Here is a 25,792-nt window from a genome sequence, read left to right on the forward strand (position 1 = left end):
AGTTGAGGAAGATGAGTCATTAAGTCATTATTATAATAGCTGGGAATGAAAGATGGAAAAAAGGAGAGCTGGAGGAGAAGTAGTATTACAGAGCTGCTGAGGGCAGAAGGGAGCTCTAGAGCTTGTCTTACCCTATGTCATGCTGAAAGCAGGTCAGCCAGAACAGGATGTCCAGGGCTGTGCCCTGTTGTGTTTTGGGCATCCCCAATGATAAAGCCTTCACTAACTCTAAGCAAACTGTTGGGGGGGGTGGGGAGGGGAACAACTGTTTTCATGGGTTGATAAGTGATAGGACAAGGGGGAATGGTTTTAAACTAATACAGGGGAGATTTAGGGTGGATGTTAGGAGGAAGTTTTTCATTCGGGGGTGGTGATGCACTGGAACAGGTTGCCCAGAGAGGTTGTGGGTGCCCCATCCCTGGAGGCATTCACAGCCAGGCTGGATGTGGCTCTGGGCAGCCTGCTCTAGGAACGTGAGAATTGAACTGAGCAAATCTAACAAGTTTTATCATGGTCTCTGAATTGTGTGTGAATGGGAGAGGAGAGTCGACTAGAGAACTTACAGAGAAGTCTTCCTACTGCATCCACTCCCTTTAATTTATTCTTTTTAATGCCTTCTCGTATTGAGATCATATGGACTGATATGTGATTACTGTGTGTTGCTGCAATTACAAGCTGAGAATATGCAAAAATCTGGGACAGTGCCTGGGTACAAAACTGGATTAGGAAATCCAAAGAGTCAATAGGCTATATATTGCACCACATCACTATATTTCAATAATATTTGTAATTTTGAAAGCATGAAACTTGCTGTATATCTAATTTCAGTGAATTAGGCTAACGCCTAATTGCAGTGACATCAAACCAAGCATGGCAGCATCAAACCCACAGAGGTGGTACTTCTAACAAGTGGTTTATTGATGTCTCATTGGCAGTTCACTTTTGAATATTAATTTCCTGTTTTAGTAGTTGCTGTACTTCGGATATGTATTGTACTGCTCACTGTCTATGTGAACTAGCTAATGTGTTGCTAAAATGAGGCACTGCATAGCGATGTTTTACTGTTCTGTAATGAATTTTCTCTTCAAGTAATGGAACTTGAGTTGCTAACGGAACCATTCTTTTCCCCTCCCTGTAGTGCTGACTTAAAACTTTTGGAAGAAGCAACCATCTCAGTCTGCAAGTCTTTAGGTGAGAAACTGACATCTTATCTTTCCATCTGGTTGAGCAAAAAAGTTAAGAACGTACGTGTATGCATTCACATCTTTTGTATACGTAATTCTGTATGTGTTCCACTAGTAAGATTAAAATAGTGTCAAGTGTGTTTATATATTCCAAGCCCTTAGATTTTCTTTTGTAAAACACAAAATGATTGAAAGGTTTAAAACAAATAACTCCATCCTTGCTACCTCTTCTTCCGTCTGCACTCAAAGATAATCAGTGAGAGAAAAGAATTAACCAGGGGTGAAAGGAAGGAATAATACAAATGTGGTCAGTGTAGTGTACAAAGAGGCAGCAAGTAGTGGAAACCTGCTCAGTTTCCTGATAGAAAGGTGCTGTGCTCTATGCAGGCATTGGGAGGAGAGCCATAGAAGCTTCACACTGGAATATTTTTAATTTAGGATGAAAATTAGAGAACGGTCATGGCGTAGTAAAGCATGGACTGGAAAATCTTAGAAATAGAATAACAGCTGTTTAGGAAAACAAGCATTGTACTTGATACAAAAATATTTAAGGCATTTACATTTGTTTTCATTCTACACACAGTTTGAACTAAATTGTCTCAACTTAGAAATACTGTTTAATTATATCTTTGCAATTCCTCATCTAGTTGAGAAGAATCCCCGAACAGGAAACCTTGGGTCGTTGATTAAAGTCTTTCTTTCTAGAACCAAAGAATTAAAAATATCAGCAGAATGTCAAAAGTAAGTACTGGGAAAAAAGTTGGGTGTACCATTTCACATTTAAACTTCATTTTTTTTTTATAGTTTTGGAGTTATGCTCTACCAGCTAACATAGTTACTGAACAAAGTTAAACTTCTCTTAAGTCTGACACTTTATCAGGCACAGGGTATGAAGTGTAACAGATACATGTATGATCTGAAGAAAGGAATGTTGGTCCTGTGCTACATAAGCACATTTCTCTGTGAAAATGATGTGACTTCAGGCTAATTTCTGCTTTCCCAATTGTGCAGTTCTGGGGGGTTGCTGTTCTGATTTTGTCTGGGTAGACCCCACATATGCAGTAAGCCTGCTGTGTAACCAGGTTGGGAGCTGAGAACCCCAAACCCTTTGGAGGTGGTTTTATGAGGGGTGAGCAACTAGTACATGGTAGGAAGTTTTCTTCCTTAATAATAGCTGTAAAGGTTCAGGTAAGAGAATGTTTATTTTTCAAAGGAAACGTTTAGTCTTAAGTTATTGATTTTGAGATATTTAAAAATCACCTGACTTTTTAGCTAAATCCTAATTTATGAAGATCCTCAGAAATCATTTTCAGATTTGATTGGGTTTGAGCAGAAATGTCCATATACAGATACTGCTTTCAAGCTGCATCATGCAACTGCTGTTCAATAGTAGGAAAGAATAACAAGAGCTTATGCATATGGCATAATCTCAGTTAGTGGTTTAGAGCACTTCAGCTTTTCCTTGCTTCAGCCTTCTCTTAATGTCATGTATCTTGTGATTATTTTTTTGATGCATGTTTCCATTGGGTTACTGATTCCTGTTTCTGCTTCCTTTCCAGTCACCTCTTTATTTGGCAGGCTCACAATGCATTATTTATTATCTGCTGTTTGCTGAAAGTGTTCATCAGTCGAATGTCAGAAGAAGAACTGCAACTTCATTTTGCTTATGAGGATAAGACACCAGGTTCATACGGTGGGTATCTGCTACTGAAATTGAGTAATACTGGTGGTACGTGTGTCTTACATTCAGGACACCTTGTGAGATTGGAAGTGTGCAGGCAATAGTAAAACTGGCTTTCTTCTTTTGAGTCTGGAATAATCAGGTGTAAACCATCTTTTTATCTAACATATGAAGGAGAATAGAGTGTGCTGAGAGCTTTGGGTGACTTGCTGACTGTTGTCTTCTGCTAGTATTAAACATTTGTTAACAGACTGTTAGTGTGTTATAGGTTCTTTTAGCAAAGTAGACCTCTTCTTGAGCTGTGTTCATGTTGTGAGGACACACAGTATGGCCTCGAAGCTGGTGGGAAGAAAAATGAGAACTGGAGTATAGGTTTCCTACCACTGCTGTGAGAGTGATAATTGGAGCCGTTGTTTAGGAGACTGGATTCCTTGTGTTTGCAAAGGCTGGAGAATGTAACTGCTCTTTCTTCACCACTTTCAGTGATGCCAGGGGATGAATGCCATTTTGTCTTCCTCAATGGGAATTAGAAATTGCCTCCTCTTTGTGGTTCTGCGAGCTGATTTTTGCTTGTGACCCTGCCCACTCACTCACTTCACTCCTCTTGGTCTGTTTTCTCATCTGCAGGAGTTCTGAGAAGTGCTATGGAGGAAAGAGACACTGGTAATACTACTTGGTTCTCTTTCTTCTGATGAGGGAGAAATAGGAGAGTTATTCCTTGTAAAACACAGTTTGAACATAAGGTCCATTGTTCTTATTCCTTGGAAGACGTGTAGCAATACTTCAGGAGAAGGATATTGTAAAAATAAACATACCCTTTGGTTTACCTTCTTGCATGCCATAAATCAGCAACAGCTAGGGAATGGAATTACTGTGCTTTATAGAGATATCGATAATTGCAACAGTTCTTTGATCCCTTGAAAAGGCAGAAGCTGTAAGTTAGCTGATGGGCAATAGCTTTTACCAAAGTATTGGAAAAGTGAATTTAAGCAGAATGTTTTAAAGGGAAAATGTACACCACCAGGAAAAAAAAAGGTGTTGTGTAAAACAAGAAAGACAGCAGCAAATGAATGGCTTTATTAAGCACTCCTGCTGTCATCTGTTTGAAAAACAAACCGAAGTAACTAACCAGGAATGTCCTTTCTGAGCCTGAACGTGCTCAGTATTCTGTTGACAGCAGGAAGAAAACCCGAATGCTGTCTGCTGTGAAGCTTTTTGTAGCACTGTGTCAACACAGAATTAATGGTGGGTAATACTGGCAAGGCCCCTTTCATCTCCTTAGCTTTAAGATGTTGTTGACTTGGTAGTTGTATGTGTGTTGTATAAAGCCAAAGAAGGCCTGACCAAAAAGGAGTGATATCACAATGCTAATGCAGTGTAAGTGAATTGTGAAAGAGTAACTGAAAGTGTCTGAATGTGGATTTCCCTCATCAGACAGTCCAGCAAGGACACTGCTCAGAACGCCTGACAGCTGATTGTTCACCAAATAGTGAAAACTGCTCATGAAAATCTGTTTTAACTCCTTGGCGCCTGCCATTGCTCTGGGGGAAATCAACTTCTGATGCCAAGAGATTAAGTGCTGCATGTTGAAATGGTTTAATGTATTTGAAGTGAGGTGAATAATCTCCAAGAATGAGGTCAGCTAACTGGTGCAGCAGCAAGTGATGCCTGCTGGCAGCACAGTGTCATTGCAGACTGACGGAGGTTTAGACCTGTTTTATAAGTAAAAGGAAAAACAGCCTGCCTACCTCTTGCTTCAGTGTAGCATGGGAAAACAGTTGGAAATGCTGACAACATGTGTTAGCCTGGGCATCAGCAATCTTTATTCCTCATGCTAGGAGTTCTTTGCAGTTCAGTGTTAAAAACAGTGATGCCATTGGGATCGATCCATGTTTATCTGAAGTTTAGTAGCACTTGACTGTAATTCTAGTGGTAATTTTGTGCACATTGATGGCAAATGTGCTTAGCTTTGGAGCTGAATGCTAGCTGGGTGTTCTTGATTAGGAAGAGAATTGTGTGTGGTCTGCTGGCTAAGGCAGGAGACTGAAGACAGGAAACTAGTTCTCTGTCCCTGCTCAGCTGTGGGCTGAGGCCAGTGCTGCTCCTGACCTGTTTCCCATCAGAATACCTTTTTCAAGGTACTGGGTTTTATAGCATGCTGTGCTGGCATGGCCAGCATTTCTTCTTCCTTACAAATCCTTCACGTAGTGTTTTTAAGTATATGCTGTATGGTTTCTGTACTTGGCAGTGTGAAAAATGGAGTATAACTTACGAAGCATAATGGAGCACTCTTGTGTTAGGGTTCATTAAAGTAAGCAGATAAAAGGCTTTTTTATTTTCATAATTAAGAGTGGATTTCTAAAGTATATATTTTATTCTCTAGAAAGTGGAATACAGCTTGTTCTGATGATTATACAGATTTATTAGTGCTTTCTGTTTGCAGTTCTTCAGTCTTTCCTGTGTGAAAACATAACCATTCAGCCTACATCTCTGGTGTTGTTTCATTTCCCTGTTCAAACTATCAGCATCATGATTTTTTTTTTCTTCTTTTTATTATTCTATTATTTCTTCTATTCTTGTGAATACATCCTAGTACCGTGTTCTGTGAGACATGAAGCAGAGAACCTGTTAGCTCAGAGTGCCTAACCACATTGTCAGCTCACTCCGTTTGCTCACTGTGCAGACGCATCAGCACCTGCTGCATGTTTGGTATTTCAGACAGAGCTTTGTATGTCAGTAATGATCTATGGAAATACCCTTGTCACTGACTATTGATAAATGCCTTGTATTCTGACTGGTTATGTTTGCATAGCCACTATTCTTTGGGTGGTGCTTTACTTGGCTTTTACCAGGCTTAACTGGAAGAATCGCCTCCCAGCTTTTGCAGTTCATTGCTTTCAATCTTTCTTAATGTTCAGTTTATGCTTTTTTCCTCCTAGACTGTATTTAAGTCTGGAAGAAAGCTCTGTCATGGTATTTCACATCATAAGATGTGATCACTGGGGTTTTTCCCTTTGCATGAAGGTTAAGGGTACGTTGCAGCCTATTTTTGTAAGGTTCTAATGGCACGGGTCTCAGTCTGTGCTGCAGGAGAGTTATACTGAGTTCCTTCCAGAATACTGAGACTCTTCATAGAAGTTCCCACCCACTGGCAGTTTTCTGGTGGTTCCTTATGCCAGGAAGTACACCCTTCATCTTCACCCGAAATTGGGAACTTGCATGCAGCTCTGGAGGGTACTGTACTACTTCAGTTGTCAGAAGATCCTCTCTGACACTTAAACCATGTCAATAATACTGATATCAGTCAGTGCTGAACTGGTCCTGACACATGCTGAAGCTGGAGTAAGTCTTCAGCTCATTTAGCTTTTGTTGAGGCTTCCATTGCTTGTATCTTTTAATTTCTTTGAATTTTTCAGCTGTATTGTGATTGTGAAGAGAGTGGCATGTTCTACGTACTGAACTGTTGATCCATTTAGCCTATTCCTTGACCTGTAATAAACTTTTTTCCTTCTCAGTATAGATGTTTTTAGCATAAGGTGGCCAGACCATACTTGGTACATTATAACAAATGGTAATCCCAGAGTGCCTGTTGACTTGGAAAGAAAACAGCTGAAAATGTACAGTTTGTTTGAGAACATACCTGGGCTTTGACACGCAGTAGTCTTGTTTTTTCCTGGCAGACATCTGTGAGCAGAGGGGCAAGGAGGACATGGAGGGGGAAATAAAACAACCATACATTCACCAGAGCCCCTAAAGACTTGCATGAGCTTTCAGTTACTGTGTACAGGGAAAGAAGGGCAGCATTAGTTCACATGTTCATTGTTAGCACTGCTAAGGGAAAGTTGGAAGCTGACCACAGTACCCAAAGAAGATTCAAGTCTGTGGGTTGCACAAGTAACTGAGTGTATGAGGCTTTAAGTAGTGTTTCACAAGTAATTTGATTTACTGCTTTAGTGGTGTCCAGGTTCTGTCCAATCTATAGGAGCAACAGTTGAGAAAAACAGGTGACATCTATGGTGAGATTATACCTGGCTTTGTCAATATATTACTGATGCTGGGCACATCCTGCTGCCGCAGCTCAGATCAGGTTGTGACAACATAATATGTTGGTTTTTGAAAAGCAGCACTGTTTTATTACCTCTGTGAGATCCCATATCATGGCTCTAACCTTGTCTGGATGGATTCACCCTTTACTTATTTTCCCCGAGGCTTTCCGTGGATCCATGTGTGTGATCTGTGAATGTGAATAAGCATTGTGTGTATTGTCTTTATCCTGCCATTGAAAAAGGCATTGTCTGTGAAAACATAGGGTGTTCTGTGTTTATGGCTCACTCTCACGTTATAGATTTGGCATGCACCCTTGCCATTGTTTTGGAAAGACAAGAATTGAGCAAGAATGCCTGTGCCTCAATGGGGAGAAGGGTACATTAATTATTCTAGTTGAACGACATTGATTACAGCAATTAAGATTTTTAAGAAAAAAAAAAAAGCTAGAGAATAGAGCAAGAAAGGCAAGCATCTGCCATCCTGGGTAGCTGTGCCCATCTTGTGTTTCTTGCATCAGTTCAAACATAAAGTATGGGGAAAAACCCTCATTCAAATAACATTACTCACTCTTCAGATAAAAGTATGGTGGAAACAGTATTCTCAAAATGCACTGTTACTTTTTCTGTCTTTTTTTCATTTCTTCTCCCTTTCCTCAACCATTAGGAGAAGAAAAATAAAACGGGTCCCTTTTGGTGTCACAGACAAGTCTTGCTCTATCAGCATTTTCTAGATTCATAAAACTTTTGAGAAGTGGCACCTGCACTTGTCTTTAGCATACATTATTTGGGCTTCGTTGCTGGCTGTGGTTTCTGTCTAAGGTTAAATGCTCCTAGCAGATCTCATTTTTGGCTAACAAGAGCCATGTTGTGTTGCTCATGGGGGATTCTATACAAAGGAAACCGTGTTTCCGTGATAAAAATCTGATCTCATTTTGAATGTGCAGTTCACTAGGTGACGATTTTTTGTATGTTTTTAATAAACTGATGGTGGAAAGAAATAATTTTTACTTTATTTTGAATGTTCCCTCTGATATGCTTGTTGAAATGGAGTTTTGGAGTTACAGATTTTACAATTTGGGTTAAGCAGAATGACACTGCTATAACCTGTCTGTAGTGCTGTGCCTATTGCGTGACCTACTTATCTGAAAACACAAAATGAACAAGAATTGTGTGTTCATTGTGCTGCAATGCTGTAATGCCTATTTGGCAATGCAGAGGAAGAAGCTTTGCCTGCTCTTAGGCATTCAGCACTGTAGAAAGCTTTTGCTTTGAAAGATTGCTGTTTATTGTCGTTCAGTGCCTGTTAGACAAACGCATCTCTTTTCTGTCTCTGCTTATTCTTCACTTGATATTAAAAAAATAAAATGGGGAAACTTGAGCAGTGTAGGGGATTTCTAGAGGAGGTTTGAACTGTGGAGTGATTGAGGTCCCTAGTGATCAATCAGTCAAACTGCCTGCAAGAACACCCTTTAATATGAGCTTGGGTAAGCAGTGAAGTAAGACTTTTGGTGTTCAGTATTAGTGTACCCCCTGTGGAGTACTCTAACTTCCAATTGTTGGTAGCTATTTATGTGTAAAAATCCTGCTGATATTTATGTGTAAAAATATCACTGCTGATAATTCCAGGTGCTTTTCATTTCAAGGAAAGAATGCTGTAGTCTTAAATCTTAACTTTTCTTCCAGTGTTTGTTCCTGAATTAAAAATGTTCATCTTCTGAATATGTGAGTTTTGTTTTGTTTTGTTTTGTTTTTGGCTTTTAAAAATACAGAAGACCTTTGCTTTGATTCATTTTCAGGAACAGAATGTGAAGATCTCATAGAAGAGCTGCTGTGCTGCCTCATCCAGCTCATTGTTGAAATTCCCCTCTTGTAAGTTGGCTTAAATTTCTTCAACCTCCCTCAATAAGCTGAATATTCGAGAGGATATAAACTTGCAACAATGGAATTATAATAGTGAATACTTAGATTTGAATGCTTTATGTGGTGTAGTAATAATGATAACCTACAGCCCTGAGCTGTAAGAAGGTCAGCATTGTGCACCCAGCTCAAACCAGCAAAGTTTATCCTGTTTGCTTCACTTGAGATGTGATGATTCCATGTTCTCTGACAATAAATGCCACGAAACATACCCAATTTTCTTTTTACCTTTGATAGTATTAAATGAGAGTAACCTTTTTCTTCTTTGGGAATAAAAATGTTTTTCCACATCTACCTAGATTAACTTTGACTTTTTTCTAATATAAACTTCAGCAGAGGTTGTGTAGCAATTGCTTTTGTGTTTAAACTGCATTGTAGTCTGTGCCTACAGCGTGTGCTACAATTAAAGAATCACAGCTTTGATAGAGTTTCAGATTATTTAGTATGGTGTGGCATGTAGCTCCTGATTTAGTTTTTATACTTTGTATTGCTTCTTGACTGGGAAAGCAGACCAAGGTGCAACAGTTCTTGAAACGATAGTCTTGTTAAGTACAATTACTTACAACCATAACACCTCAGCATTGCTTGAGCTCTTGGTAGTACTGTGTAGGGAAATAGTGATGTAATTTAGTGCTGTTCTGCAAAGTTGGTGAGTGCTTCTTGGAGCAGATGCACTTTTTTTGTGTGGAGCAGATCAGAGAAAAATACAGAGGAGTGAAAGGGGTTGAGGTAGGTGGGGAATTCATAAATTCGACAGGATTTTTTGAACTGAAGTTCCATTTGTGTGGAGTCCAATATCGTGCTCTGCCTTTCTGGTAGGAAGAGTTTTAAAAACTTAAATGTTCTTAAATTTTTCTACAGCTGAACCTATCAGCTTCTGTGTTGGGAACAGAAGTATCTCTGGAAAGGGCTTGGTGCTCATCAGTATTCTGCACACTGATGATTTAATAAAAAAAAAAAGTTACAGAACCTGTCTACAATGTTCAGTAATCAGATTTATTGGAAAAATTATTTACTCCCTGAAAGATGTAGATGTGGAAATGCTTATTTCATTTTTTGACAAATAAGCTGTCAAAAACTTGACAAGTTTTCTATTTGTCAAAAAATGAAATAAGCTTTCTATCCAGAAGTGGTGTGCTGCTGAACTGTTAGTTTCAACAGCAGTGAATTGTCAATAGTTCCACGTTTACTAGTGCAAAAATGTTTAACCATCTACTAACACTTTAACTCATGATTTTTCTGCATGTCATGGGAAGAGAGGTAGTGTAAGGAAAAGCACCTAGAGGAAAATGAAATACACAGTCACACAATAGTCCTTGGAAGAGTTTTCCTCCAGTGTGGTGGCCTTCCTGGTATCTGCATTGTAGGGAAGAAGACTTGGGACCACAACTTTTTGCAGGAGGAGTGAAATGAAGATATTAAAATGAAGGTATTATAATTCATGAAGATATTATAAAACTGAGACATTTATTTTATGTCTCTTTTTACATTAGAAAGTTGATCAGGGTTAGTTCAGTAGCGTGATTACTTTTTAATTTCCTTTCTCCCTGATCAGATTTATGCTATGATTTATTTATTTATTGTATCTGGGAAGTAGTTGTTTACTTGTTATAGCTGGAATAAATCAAGGAAATTTCAGTTATAGCAGGTGATTCTGGGGAAGGAATAGATTGAGTGGACTATATGAAATATTCAAGTGTAATGATCTGTGAAGTGGGTCTCGGGTCCCTTGTGAGAGGACAGGCAGCTTGCAGTGGCACAGACTGTTAAAACCTCCACGCTCCATCTGTCTTTGCAACTGTCTTTGCACGTCCTGCTCTTAGTGTTTTGTTTTTCTCCTCCAGTGAAACACTAAGATTATTTTTGTGTGTTTGATGCTGTCCTCATACAGGAGCAGGGACACGTGTACATTACTCCTGGAAAGTTTACTTTTCAGATTGTTCTATTTTATCAAGTGCCTTTTGGTGGAAATAGTACACTTAGAGTAACAGAATCTTTAAGGCTGGAGAAGACCTTCAGGAACCATAACCCACTGTGCCCACTGACCATGTCTCTGTATGCCACGTGTCCACAGGGTTGGGGACTCCACCACTTCCCTGTGCAGTCTGTGCCAATGTCTGACTACTCTGAGAAGAAATTGTTCCTAATATCCAGCCTGTATATAACTGAAGGAGATATTTGGGAAAATCACAAAAGGAAAAACAAAAAAGTGCTGATTTTTGCTGGGAAAGGCTCCGGAGCTGTACAGCAAAGCATATCAAGGAGTGCTAACAAGGAAAGGAAGAAGCTGTTTTTCAGCATTGGCTTTGTTTAGAGAGGTAAATGTCCTTCCTGGCAGCTGCCCTCAGTAGAGCTAAAGCAAATCTGTAGCAAAGACCAGGGGGCTTTTTATCATTGTGGCTCAGTATCTGAGAATTACTGAGAGGATCTTGAATAACCCTCATGAAAAATAGTCTCTGCTGCATTGTACAGAATGCCCGTGGGAAGGTTTTGCGTATTAACATTTAAATGTAAGAAATTTTATAGAAATGACTGTTATTGCTTTTCGTGAATTAGACTTGTGCAGTCTCTTGTAACACTTGTGTTACAGTGCATTGATGCGTGTTTTTTGGCTCACTTGGGTGTCTTATGGGTACTCTGCTTTTTCTTTAGTCTTGCTAACATTAGCACCCAAGAGTGTACATTAATGACCGAAATTGCATAGTCAGCAAAAGATACAGCTTAAGGGTTTAATTGTACAAGTTTTATGTAGAAAAGTGTTGTGAGAGAGGGCTCCCAAAGCTTAAAATTATAAAGGCTGCTTTCAGCGGCTTGTTAAGGGCTGGTGTATGTAAGAGAACATCTGGTTGTTATCAGTACATTTTCACTTCATTAAGAGCTATAAATGCATGTGGAAGGAAAATGAAATACTGTGATCTGGTTACATCACGGCTAAGTAGCGTCCCGTGGAGCCAGTGGAAGGGAGTTGAAATTTCTATTACATTCCATTATTATTTTTTTTTGTGGTTAAAATTGTTTTAGGCTGCAGTCTTAATTACTTCCACACTTAAATGTTAGCAGTGTTTGACTCGTGTAAGGATGTGCTCTGTGTTTTCTGAGGGATTAGGAGTCAATTTTAAGAGGAAGAATGGAGATAGAATTGATCATAAAGCTCTATGGAACCACTGCTGCATACAAACAGTGCCATTTACACGTAGTGAGAACCTCTGAGGCTTTTGTTACTTGCTGATTGTAAGCAGCAGAGGGGTTAAGAACTGTATGACTGTCGATCATATTTCAGTTATTTTTTTCTTACTTTCAAAGCAGTAACTGGTTTGGTTTAATGTGTGCTGTCCTATTTGATGTGCAGCTTGGTCTGCTGCAGGGCTGTGCTCAACAGCAAGGCAAGATTTTCATTGCCTTTAGATGATTTTTTCTCATTGCAAATGTGTGGCTTCTTAAGTATTTTAAGGTCCTACATGGAAGAATCTTTGTGTCACATTCTTGGTTCTAATATTTTATTCTGGTGTAGTGTGTGTGTTAGGTTGGTGTTCTTTCCTATGACCTTTTCTCTAGGCCAGCTTTAATGCCCATTGACGTGTACCAGCCTTGCTGATCACAGGCTGCAGCATCACATTGGTGCTGTTGGTACAGTCGAGGTCCAGGTCATGTGCTTTCTCTGTGGTTTTCAGCCTTGTTCAAACAAATGATATTGGATGTAGCATCTTGAAAAGCACCCACTTGCTAGTAACTTGGTCTCTGGGCTGGGTAGCAAAGGCACCAAGGCAGTGAAGTCAGTGCATGTCTTTTTGGTGCCTTGGTGGTTTCACACCACTGCCCACTGCCTGGTTGAAGCCTTTTTCCGTTACCATGCCAACAACAAAAACCTTTTATCTCCACGATCTAGCCATCCATTAAAGCAGAAGCAATTATTGTTACCACCACCAAGTCCTGTTGATACGAAAAAATTAACAGAGAGATAGAGGTGTGTGTATAAAGCTCCCAGACTGCTTATTGTATTTTGTCTGTAGAGGAAGGAACTGGATGCCAGTGGGGTGAAAATGCACATCTCTAAGGTGGTTTAGGTGTTGATTTTTGAATAAAACGTTTTGGATCCCATTATTTTTTTTTTATCCATTACATACTACCTTTAGAGTATGTCCACCTTGTTAGCTTGCTCTCTCAATCCTTCAACTGTCTCCCAGTCGAGAATACCTGCTGGTGTAGGCAGGTGTAGCAGGAAATGTTGGAGGTGCTCTTTGATTTCTCAAGTATAATTCAACTGTGATGAACACTGGTGGTGTTAGCTGCTGCTTTGCCATCAGTGAGCGTAAAGTTAGGAGTTATTCCAAGAGGAAAGATTATGTCCACTTGGAGCTGTACATGCATCCTGAGGCTGATAGCAAGATCCTTGTCTGGCTTTTCAGCTTCCAGTCCCTCTCCTATTCTTTGGTGACTCATCTTTCACCTTTCTGGTGGTCCATCAGGAAGCAGGGAAATGAAACCTGGTTCCTGTATCATTGGAGAGGTTTTCTATGAATCAGCCTTGCTGGCAACAGTCCTGAATTAGAAATCGAATTTCCTGTTTACTTTTTAATGCTTGGAGTAGACAGTGCTGCCTGGGTGAAAGTTTAGGGAAATATTTAGGCAGGGTGGGAGTTTGGTCCAGTTGAGTTACATTTTCTGATGGGCTGTGACAGACAGATGAGCTTTTGTGTGATGATCTTCATCTTTTGGTCTTCTTCAGCATTTTCTTTCTACCACGAATCCTGGTGATGTGGCAGGATAGCTGTCTGCTGTGTGGCACCATGCACTGTGAGCACTTGGCTCTGGGTGCACGCAGGTAATGGCAAGTGTTCAAGTTCCTGCTCAGAAAGATTGCTGTCTGCCTTTATGTGCTCTTTTCCTGTTTCTATCATAAACATCATTTTTTATTCCTGTTAACAATTACAGTTTTGACCGTGGAACTGTGGTGGTTTTTTGTTTGGTTGGTTTTTTTACATTAGGAACTTGAAAATGCAGTTTCAGCATTGAGGCATATTTGAAATAACTGGCTGTAAGAACTGCAGAAGGACAAGGTGAAATCTTTATACAGGCAGAATCTTGTGAGGGAGTGATGTGCAGCTCTGGTGTGCTTCTCCATCCCATTGCCTGAAGGTTGACAGCTCTGGTGATGTCTACTTATCTGCTACCATGGCTGATCTCATCTCTCACATTTCCCCCAAAATGTGTATGAAGTGGTGATTAGGTTAATGGGAGAGAACATGAAGAGTATGAAAGGGGGGGGGGGAAGTAGGAGAAAATGACAGGCTTTTATCTCTGCTTACAGAAATGGTTTCTGACTGCCCTCTCTGATCCAGACAGGGTAGAGAAAAAAGAAAAAGCTTGATGTTTCAAGCACTAAGATAAGAGCTAGTCTGTGTCCCTTGCTGTGCACATGCTGGTTAAAGCACAAGGAGCAGCATTGTTGAACCTGTGTCTCTGCTGCAGAAACAGGTAGGTGGAGGTGCTTGGTAATGCAAAAGGGAAAGAAAAGTTATTTCTGGTGGCTGATCAGTAGCCCAGGAGATAAAGACGCAAGTCCTTGATGGATGGTCAGAAGAGAAGTATTATTCCTTCCAGTTTGCATCCTGGAAGAATCAGTTACTGCTTTAGAAATACTCATCATGATCAATTCCTTCCAAGACTAAATGCAGTACACTTCAAGGGAAGCCTAGCATCAATGCTGTCTGCTTGACAGAAGGGGTTGAGATAGAAAGCATAGCTGACTTCTCATTTGATTTGATGAATTGCTGCCTAAGCATTGCCATACTAGAAATTGCTTATAGTTGTTTAAATTAAAGTGTTCATTAAACTTGATTAGATGTTGTTGCTTGGAAGGAAGAGTATAGTTAGGAAAATACGTATATGAATACTTTGAAGTACACAGTTATGTAACAACCCTTGGCTTATTGACTTCTTTTCTCATACATAAAATGGTTAAACTCATTTAAAGCTCTTGTGTTTTTGCACTCAAGTCCACAATTTTCTGAAGAATTTATAGTTGAAGATAGACACACCATACATAGCTGTGTTTTTAGGTACACACCTTTAAACCATAAAGCAAAATTAGTCCCCAGAAGTCAACTTGAGGTTGGATGCAACATGCAAGAGTGTGGTTAAAACAACAGGGAGTGTGAAACCAGAGAGAGCAGCTGCTTGTGGTACAGAGTGGGAAGATGGAGGCTTTGATATGATTTGGTGCACTGCTCTCTGGAGCTCATGTACTTCAGACATGAGCTTTATCTGAGGCACGTAAGACACTTGGCAAAGAAAAAGAACTATGGAAATTAAACATGATGTTCCTCTGGGTTTCTAACATGAAGAGCTAAGTAATTCTGACATGTAATTGATACTTGAGTTCATTGCTTCTTAGTTTCCTTCTCATTTGCAAGCAAACAACCTTAAGAGGAAGTCAAAGATAAGCATGTAAGGTCTTTCTATAGGTGTGATAGTTTTAATAATGACAAAAATTAGTCAACACCCCCAAAATTGTATAGTATGTCAATACAGTTAAACAGCATTTTCTTTGAAGTTAAGATGTTCCTGGTAGTTTTTGTGCCCTTTTACAAGTGCTTGAGATTCAAAACACCGTACTTTTGACCCTGGGTGGGAAAAATAATTTAGTTCTGAAGCTTTATCATTATGCTGCTGGTAATTTAGGATGTGTGTAGCTTAGGGGTTACCATGGATACTAGATCCCCAGTTGTGTTTGAGAGAGCAGATTTAAATTGAAGAGGTTTGACAGGTTGAGTGAAAAGTGTCTGCGGTCAGATGGGCCTTAATTGGATTTTGAATATAAAGAAAAGGGCTTGAGTTGTGTGAATTCAGTTTTATTTTGCTTTTTTTTTCAGTTACATAAGGGAGATTATGTAAGCATATTATTTTCAAATGTTGCTTATGCATTAACTTTGTTTTTTACTTTAAATTGAAATCTTATAAAAACAGAGAGGAATTTTGTAACGTCTCAGATTTGTGTTTCCAGTTGTCTGATGGGTCAGAAAAATAAGCAAAGAAATTACTGAGATGCAGAGACAGCACAGAAGACTCTGTAAACTTTGTTTTGACAAAGTGACCCAGGTACTTCGGGTGTTGCAGCATGTCACAGTCAGCCTTCTCACACATCACATCAAGTGTGAACTCAGGCTTGGAGGTGTTCTGCTATCCTCAGCCTTGGAAATAAGCTCCTGTAATTTTCTGTTCCAAGGAAGTCTTTCTTCTAAGCTCTTGGGTTTGTTTTATTAGGAAAAAAAGAAAAAAAGAGATATTGTCTGGCAATTAAACTCTTAATAATCTGAACACCTAGTGCTTCCCTGTGTTGCTTGGAGTTGGCATGGGTGGTTGGCTGGAAAGCACCCAGAGTGTTGTGGAGGGGCCATCCCTGGCTCAGCCTTTCTGCTGGCACGGGTAGATCTGCATGGCACCAGATCACAGGAACTTTGGCCTGCTCTGTTTTCTCAGCACTTACACCACTCAGCTTCCTCTGCTGTGGGCACAAAGTCGGGTAACTGAAGTGAACGTTGTGATTTCAAGGAAGGATGTTTACGAAGCAGTAAGTCTCTTCCTGACATAAACATTACAGATTCCAATACTTAAATCAGACCAGAGAAAATAAATGTGGCAGTTGGCGTAAACTTCTCTTTCAAACACTTCTTTTTATCAGGAGTGTTGTGGCTCTGGAGCGTGCAGGACTTGGGTCCAGGAAGCAGTTGTTCCCATTTGTTGTTGACACTGAACAGATAGCACTCACCTTCCTCATCACCTTCCTCAAGCTCTGACCCAGAGCTGCCACAGAAGGGTTCAACTTCAGCCATCTGCACTCTGTAGTGCGTGAATCTCTCCTTCCTTATGTTCCACAGCAGTGAGCATTAGTCCAGTATGACATGAACACTTGTAGAGAGCTTGAAAGTACTAAACTTGAAATGGATCACTTAACAAAAGCCTGCTCCTTTGGATGAGGACCACAGCTGTTGTCATCCTGCAGGGGATGAAGAATGCTGTTCCAGGCCATCTTTGCTGCTGTTAACATTTTTTCCAGAGATACTGTGCTAGTGTTTTGAAGTTACTGTTATTTGGAAGAACACTTAGTTTTATTTTTACATGTGCTTCTAACTGTTAAAAATATGTTTTTTAAAGTGTCATTTTAACAAAATAAACTTCACATTGCTTAAGCACACGTTGCTGCTGATTGTTTGAATTAGATACCATAATAATATCTCTGGATTTGGGGAATATATTAATGTTTTGAATTTTTAATTTATTCCAGGAAAATGTCAAAAAGTTTGGTAGTTGAATTTGTCTTCCTGTTGCAACACAATGCAATTCAGTGAAGCACAGGGAGTAACAAGAGCAGCCATGGAGTGAAGTGCTTAATGATAACATTATCAGTAGGTTTCAAGATGTTGCCCTGGGTAAAATGTCACCTTTCTTCTGCAGGAGAAAAGCAAAAAATCAGTCTTTGTTTGAAAGCAAGAACAGGACTGCTTCCTATCAATATTTCCTTTTGTTTTTAAAACTGTGTTATGCCACAAAGTGATTACAGGCAGAGGTAGAAACAGACATTGAGGAATATCCGAAGTAACAGATGTCTTTCTCATCCATTTTGCTGCACCTTTCCCAAGTAACCTCGACTTAATGAGCTCTGCTGAGCTATCTGCAGTCACTGTTGAATCGTTACAGCATGTTCTTTGGGATATCTTTAAATATACTTCACTGTCACCTCACAATTACTGCTTAAAATCGAGCAGCTAACTGTGGCACTGTGATATCCCGAGCACTTCTTAAACTTAAGCTATCATTTATTTATATGCGACAAGACTTTAATGGTGATCCATTCCTCATGGCATATGGAATTGTGCTTGGCTCACTGGCTGTTTCAGAGGCTTAGAATGCTGCTTTTGTGGCAGTTTCATTGAACAAGACCAAAGATATGTCGTTGAGATATATTTATTATTTTTAAGGATATAGTCTGAAAACTGAAGCTGGAATGTCCTAGGCAGAACTGTAATCTTTTTTACATTGTCCCGTGATGTAGTAAAAGATGCTTGCAGTAATAACACGTAATGCATTATCTGTGTGAAATGTTACTGTTTTCTACTAAGGGAGCTTTTAAAATTTGTTGTTTGGTTGTTCTCAGCTGAAACTTCTTGTACAGTGTATAACCTCAGATGAAGCTATTAAATGTCCGTATGAGTCAGGTGGTAAACAAAGCTGTTGAATGCATCTTCATACGTTTTCCTTTTTTCATACAGAGATATCACGTACAGCATTTCCTTGGAAGCTGTGACAACACTCATTGTTTTCCTCTCCTGCCAACTCTTCCATAAGGAAATTCTGCGAGAGAGCCTCATTCACAAATACCTGATGCGTGGGCGATGGTATGTCGTGTTTTGGGGATAGACACGATGCCAAAAAGAAGTTTGGTTTGCTCAAACCACTTGTACTTCCACGCAGAGGCAGTGGAACAGATTTGGTAGTAATCTATTCTCTGTTCATGCATTTTGATCAGGCTGCTGTTTCTCCTCTTTCACTTTTATGCTGAATGCAGGCAGCTGTTTGGTAAGCCTAATTACTGTCTGTTTCTGCAGTTTCTGCTAGAAGCAGGAGGTAGTGCCTTCTGTGAGATGTGAGGAAAGGAGAGAGGATGGGGGGGGAATATCTGGGGAAGAGCAGAATGTGTTGGTTTAAGCTGGGAGTAGCAGATAGCTGGCCAGTGGAGATGAGTGGAGACCTGTGAAAGGTGTGAGGGTACTGGGTAAAGGGGTTGGAAATGTTCATAGCACAGCCCTGGTCTGTACACCTCTGCACCAGATGGAAGGAGGAATTGTCAGCTTCTTTCCTTGGAAATACTCTTCTTTGATTTTTAGAAAAAACACCTTCTATTTACATCCAACAAATAGCACACACATCTGTCAGAATCATGGAAGGTTGGATGTTGGATTGGTCCTTGCACATTGACCCCAGGCACTCACAGCCACATATTGTGACTTGGAAGAATACTGTTGTCACCTGCTCTAAATCCTCAAAGCATAGAGGAAAGACTAAACTGATGTAGTTTTTCTCTCCTTTGCATAAATATTTTTTCTGCTTGTTTCTTGGAGTGAAAGAATGCAGCAGTTCCACAGTTTGACTTAAAAGCAGCACTGAGTACAGAACATGTTTGTGACTCTGCTGCTGAAGGTGCTTTTGCACAACCCTGCTGAGGTCAGTGCAGCTCTGCAAGAGCAAACCTTGATGTTCTCCCCCTTTTCAATCTGTAGGAAGTCACAGTGCTCAGGACTGCCTTGTACCCCCCCCTGCTCTTTGCTGTGCAGATAAATGAGTATCTGCTATTCTTCATGTATAAGAAGTAGTCATCTGGCCTTCTGAAAATGAGATCTGTGCTGAGCCTAGTTCCAGCAAACAAAAATGTGTAGTACTGACTTTGTAGCTGAGCTAAATCTTGATACTAAATCAACCTTGGTTGTTGTCTTTCTCTTCGCAGTCTCCCATATACCAGCAGACTTGTGAAGACTTTACTGTATAACTTCATTAGACAAGAAAGAAGCCCTCCTCCGGGGACACATGTCTTTCAGCAGCAAACAGATGGAGGAGGACTGCTCTATGGGATTGCATCTGGTGTGGCAAGTGAGTCTTCTGCGTGCAGTTCATCAAACCTTAGGGAGTATTGGCTTCTGTGTGACCCCTTCTACTAACACACCTCTAACCCATTTCTTTTTAGCAAGTTACTTAGTTATTTAGTGTACTTAGGGAACTCAGTAACACATTTTAAATAAGAAGCTTGTTACGCTTTGTGTTTTTGGTCTCTCTCCACACTGGATATGTCTTTTGCTATGTGTGTTACACATAAAAGACCTTCCCAAAGGATTTTCTTTATCATACAATAAGAATAAAACGTAACGTATTGCTAACTTCTGTTACAGCAGTACGTGTTGCTTTTCTTTAATCTGATAAATGTGAATAACACTTTGCAAGTCGGTTGCTGTTAGAACACTCACAGTTTATTCTGATCTTTTGTGGAATCAGTCACTGGCAGCATCTCTAGGAGATACTGAAGTTCGTGCAGCATGTGCTCTGCCAGAAAACGTTTCACACTCTGTGACAGTACTCATGGATCCCCTCTTGGAGGCAGCAAGAGAGCACATCTTTGTAGTGCAGTGCATCCTGAGCACATGGCAGCTTCTGTGTAAAGGGCAGCTACACACAGCCCCATGCCTTCACTGGAACACTGTCTTCTTTCTGGTTTCCAGTTGATAGAGTTGGGGCAGACAGTGCAGCGTTAGAGTTATGCCCATAATGAAAACGTGAAAGAGCAGTTGTTTGGTTTGCTGTTTATTTAAGCAGTAAAGAGAAATGAAATTGTTTTCTACAACATGTTTTTTATTGTGGAAATCCCAGCAGGTACGTGCTCTTCTTTCCTTTCAATTGCTAGAGAAATTTGCTTTTAAAATGCTTTCCAAACTAGTCCTCTGTATGTGGTTTGTACTTCAACTTATGGCTGGAGTGCAGCTCTCTCTGTGTATTGTGTTGATACATGTTCTGACATCATGACCACTGCAGTCAGGCTCCAGTATCCTTCTGCCATAATGCTGCCACAGGCAAAAGAGTTTTTTTTCTTTTCACTTACTCAGTTTATAAAGTCCATCCAAATTGTCACCACTTTTTCCTTCCTCCATAGCTCCTCTGACATCACATCCCCACATGACTTCTGCTTCTTGAACATCAGATTTGCATTTCTCAATTATTATAAATCAGTCTGCATTTCTCAATGCAAAATCCTAAGGTTTCTGCCTACGTGTGTTCTTGTGTCTTCCCACACTTCCACCCCCTTCCCTCTTCTTGAACCATTCCCTTAACAGCTCCCGTGGCACACTCCTACACTTAACTCTGTTGTTCCTTTTGCGAGCAACTGAAGTGCCATCTTTTCCAATGGTGAATTAAATGTCTTCATATAAAGCTTTAGATATAACAGCCTTTATACAGGACTTTCTAGTGACCCTTTAAGGAAAAGGAGAAGTTCTGCATCCTGTTAGAAAATTCGGACATATATTTTTTTCTGTTTGTGTGCACACAGTTAATGTTGTTGTCCATTTGTTTGTTGTATGTGGTGCTGGACAAGACCTGGAATTAGACTGCAGTAGGGATGATATAAATGACATGTTTGTCCATTGGTAGTACCTCTGAACTAAGCCCTTTGTAATCCTTTGGTTTTTATAGTGTTAGTGGAGTGCAGTAGGGATTTGAAAACAGGAACAGAGAGGCTCATCTGATGCAAGCTCTGAGCAAAGGGCAGCTGTGAGAAACTTCAGAAGTGATGTCTGTATAGGCTTTATTTGGTATATTTTTCTTATCTTTTATGATTTTATAGGATAAGTGGTGAAATAGGAATGGAAGAATTGAAATTTTCCTTTTGCCATGCTTAAAATGCTCAGAAAACTTTGATGGGAAGAGATAGGAACCTGGTTTTTAAAAACCTTCATTTTTCATAGGCAACTTGGAGGCTTAAGGTAATTATTGTACTTGTTAATTTGGAGTTAAGTGATTTGATACCACAGTCATCTGCCTTCTTGTGTATTATGCTACGCGTATTTTGTAGCCACTTGCACTGCAGATCAGCGTTCTTGTTTATAGACTGTATTTCAAGCCTCCCCCATCCTTCCTTGTGATCAGCAGAGTGATCACCATACAAAACATGAGCAAGAGTTTACCCTTTCCCACAGTTAACCTTCTCTTGCTTCTCATCCTCTGTAGCTTGTTTCTTTTTCTGTTAGGAGCCTCCTTAACCCTGAAACCACACAGACAGCGTGCTCACACCGGTTACTTCCCTTTGTTTGACTTAACTGCAAGTAAGTTATATGTATGCTGCAAAAACATTTCTCCATCTTGTATATAAAAAAACCTTGATTATAATTATGTTACTGATAATACTGTTGGTTTCCACTTGTAAACAGTTACTGTTTTGGAGTGAGAAGGGAAAACAGAATCTTAGCTTTTGGTGATAAAGGACATTCTTTTGTGTGGTATTTTTGGCTTTGAGTCAACTTTGTTTTTCTGCCTTTTAGTAGGTAGTCTTTTAGCAGCTGTGCAAAAAACACTTGTGCTATTAGATCTGGTGGTATGTTTATGTGCCATGAAAGCATAAATGACGTCAGTATGCACAGTGGTGTAGGTTGGAACCTTTTATTATAAATAAAGTAATTTTCAGAAGCTAGATTGAACCAGCTTCAAAAATTGCATTGCCAGTTTAAAATCCTCTTCTCTTTTGAGGAGTAGCTTTTGCCAATTCATAAATCAGTTCAGTAGCTTCAGTTAATGAAGTTGAGAGAACTGTTTGTGGGCAAGCAAATTTTTTACTTAGTCTTATAAGATAAAACTCATGTTACAGTGCCAAACAAATACTATAGTAAGACAAAAACATGAGTACGGCATAAGACTACTAATAAATCAGTCAAATTACATGGTTTCATTCGAAACACTTCACTACTTCAAAAAGCAACCATGCTGCAGTGCATCATGAGGTACTTAGAAGTTACTGCAGTGTTAGGTTCTAGCTGACTTAGTGTGTGCTGTTCAGATGATTACAATTGCTATGGGTACAGTGCTGCACCTGGAAGAAATGAATGGAAAAAGATTCATTGTGACCTGATTGATCTTCATAACTCATCTGGCCCACAAATGTACTACAGTAGAATTAATATGAATTGCATAATTCAGTATGTAGTCATCAGCAACTACTTTTCTTCTCATGTCTGAACTCTGCTGTTGGAACTAGACAAACATTCCTGAACATTAATGACTTTCATGGAAGTGTGTTCTTCAGTCTGCATGATGTCATTCAACACTGGTGTACTTGAAAAAGGAATCTGGTGACCTATTTAGTACATCTATGACTTACATATACTCATGTTTATTCATCATTTTTTGTGCCAACATTCTCATTTATTGGAACGCTTCATAGAATCACAGAAAGGTTTTGTTGGAGGGGATCTTACATCAGCCACAGCCCCACTCCTGCTGTGGGCTGGCTGCCCCCCCCAGCTCAGGCTGACTAAAGCCCATCCCACCTGGCCTTAGGCACCTCCAGGGATGGGGCACCCGCACTTCTCTGGGCAGCAGTGCTGAAGCCTCACCACCTCAGTAGAGAATTTCCTCCTAACATCCAATCTGAACCTCCCATCTTTTAGTTGAAAATCGTCCCATCACTTCTCCTATCACTGTTTAACACATGAAAAGTCATTCTTCCCTTTCCTTTTCCTTTATAAGTTTCCTTCATGTACTGGAATGCTGCAGTAGCTTCTCTGCAGAACCTTCTCTTTGCCAAGCTGAACAAACCCAACTTCCTCAACCTTTCTTCACAGGAGAGGTGCTCCAGCCATCTGATGGTTATTGTGGTCTTCCTCTGGACCAGCTCCAACACCTCTGCATCCTTCTTGTGCTGGAGACCCCAAACCTGGAGGCACTTCTCCAGAAGGGGCCTCACAAGGGCAGAGTACAGGAGGACTACTCCCTCTTTGTACCCTGCCACCCTTCTGCTGATGCAGCCTAGGATACTGTTGTCCTTCTGGGCAGCAAGTGCACGCTGCTGGCTTGGCTTGAGCTTGTTATCTGCCAGAACCCCCAAGTCCTTCTCAGCACGGGTGCTCTCAGTGAGTTCTTCTCCCAGTCTGTACGCAGATTTGGGATTAGTACAACCCAACACCATTCACTTGGCCTGGTTGAACCTCATTAGGTTTCCATGTGCTAACTTCTCCAGCCTGTCCAGGTCCCTCTGGATGTTATCCCTTCCTTCTGCTGTGTCACCTCCACCACTCAGCTTGGTGTCAGCTTCGTGAAGCTCTTCTGGCTGTCTTGGATCAACTGTTCATCCCTCACATGCTGTAGCACATCAGATCCTTGGAGCAGATCCTTCCAGGAGGATCTGCTCCATGATCTTTCCAGGCACTGACAGGTGAGCCTGTAGTTCCCTGGGTTTTCTTTTCTCCCTTTCTTACAAATAGGAGTGATGTTTCCCTTTTTCCAGTCACTGGGTGCTTCACTTGACAGCGATGACTTTCTGAATATTGATGGGAGAGCATTTTGGCCACCACATCAGACAGTACCTTCAGGACCTTGGGACGTGTGTATGGCTATCCTTCAAAAGGAAGCTATTTATTCATATCTAGTGTTCAATATTAGAATTGAAGAGGAAAGTCTAATCTTTAATATATACATTAAGAATGTCAAAGTAAAGAGTCAGAAAAGGTGCTTTCAGAATGTGTGTTTATTTCATACTACTCTGCCAAATGTGTTTTCTACTTACAGATACTTAAGTGGGATTTTTAGATATTCAGAACCTTCCTGATGTGTGACAAATCCTGTGTGTGTTCTGCATCAGCTGTGATTTTCTCCATCTCCCTGGTTCTTAGTCAATGCCTGTTTGTGCTTAGGATAAATGAAAATGTAAATATGAGATATTTCTCTGACTTACAGTACACAGCAGCAGCATCCTCTTGTCACTGTGAGCATGGCATTGTGATTCTGCATGAATATCTAGATAGGATCCAGATCTTTTAGTTTCCCTGAAGATGTTTCTGAACTGTATCAAAATGTGCAGCCACATCACAAGATGTTTAGTAGTAGTAATGTGGGTTACTCAGCAAGAGCTGCCCACAAGGCTGGGCTCTAGCACAGCATCATCCTGACCATCACCTCTGCTGGGCTGAACTACTGTCAGACCAGGGTGTGAATATCCCCTTTGAGTCTTCATTGACTTTTTTCCCACAGATAAAATGTGTCTGCTGTCTTCATCACAGTAGAACAAAAAGGCATTCCCTCTGCCATGTCTCTGCCAGACAGAGATGGCTTTTACTATCAAGCTCTTGCACTGTTACTTTGACACACACTGTTATATTTTTCCTCTTGTTTTTTCATTTGTTTGGTTGTTGAATTTTGAATTCAACTTAACTTGGTTGTTTTGAGCAATGTGAAAGTATAAAAGAGTTGCACAGCAATAGCACTCTGGTACCATACCGGGCCCCAGGTGCAGCAAACATTTATGGCTTTCAACTTAATGATCTGCAAACAGAAGAATTCTAGTATAATTATTCAGGAAATTGTTAATTTTTCTTATAAGCTTCACCAATATGTTTTTGATAGTTATTCACCAGTAGAAATGGTTTTGCTAATAGCATAGACTTTGCTTTGGGACTTGCTCTTAAATCAGAATCACCCCCTACCTCTCTGAGCAACCTGTGCTAGTGCTTCACTATTCCTACTGTAAAAAACAAAACCAAAAACAACAAAACTTTTTGTTACATTCAGTCTAGTTCTCCCCTCTTGTAGTTTGAAATCACTTTCCAGCATATTATCACAACAGACACCAGTCCCACTTCTGACCCCTGTGGGACACCGCTCATCTCTGATCTCCATCTGAAGATTGAGCCATTGACACCACTCTCTGGACTCAAATCCTGCAGCCAGTTCTTTGTACATCACACACTCCATCTGGTCCAATCCTTATCATCACAGAAGGCCACTAGGTTGGTCAGGTGGGGCCTGCTCTTGGTGATGCTGTGCTGGTTGTCTCATGTCACCTCCATCTTTTCTGTGTGCTTTAGCACAGGATCTTCCCTGGCACAGATAGGATGGGAACTCTGTTTCTTCTTCTCTTCTAAAGAGACTATCATTCAGGATGTACAGTGCATAGCACAACGGGCTGTGGTTTGTGACTGGAGCTACTGATTCCTGTGGTAATACAAATCCTAATTGCAACCATATGTTCCAACTTGCTTACTGAGAGTTCTGCAGCAAGTCTCATGAGGTGTGTTGTATGTTGGTGATTTATCTCCCTGACATTCATCCTGATACTCCAAAACCTTGAGCATCTTCAAATAACCCACTATAAAATAAAATAGTAAGAAGTCAATGACAAAAAAAAAAAAAAGCCCTCGCTTCAAAAATAAAAATGA

The 25,792-nt window shown here is 40.3% G+C and overlaps 1 protein-coding gene across 4 annotated transcripts in view; it reads left to right on the forward strand.

The window, feature by feature from the left end:
* Window positions 1–25,792, forward strand: part of DYM (dymeclin) — a 151,996-nt gene that overhangs the window by 11,513 nt on the left and 114,691 nt on the right. For all 4 annotated transcript variants that reach the window (XM_065745241.1, XM_065745239.1, XM_065745242.1 and 1 more), the window contains exons 3-8: window positions 1,139–1,191; window positions 1,832–1,925; window positions 2,744–2,877; window positions 8,708–8,780; window positions 18,098–18,223; window positions 19,330–19,472. In XM_065745241.1, coding sequence (XP_065601313.1) covers window positions 1,139–1,191; window positions 1,832–1,925; window positions 2,744–2,877; window positions 8,708–8,780; window positions 18,098–18,223; window positions 19,330–19,472 — 623 coding nt within the window. The remainder of the gene's footprint in view (window positions 1–1,138; window positions 1,192–1,831; window positions 1,926–2,743; window positions 2,878–8,707; window positions 8,781–18,097; window positions 18,224–19,329; window positions 19,473–25,792) is intronic.

Source organism: Cyrtonyx montezumae, unplaced genomic scaffold (genome assembly GCF_038088225.1).
Source record: "Cyrtonyx montezumae isolate F1298 unplaced genomic scaffold, pur_monq_1.0 scaffold_34, whole genome shotgun sequence".
NCBI classification, from domain to species: Eukaryota; Metazoa; Chordata; class Aves; order Galliformes; family Odontophoridae; genus Cyrtonyx; species Cyrtonyx montezumae.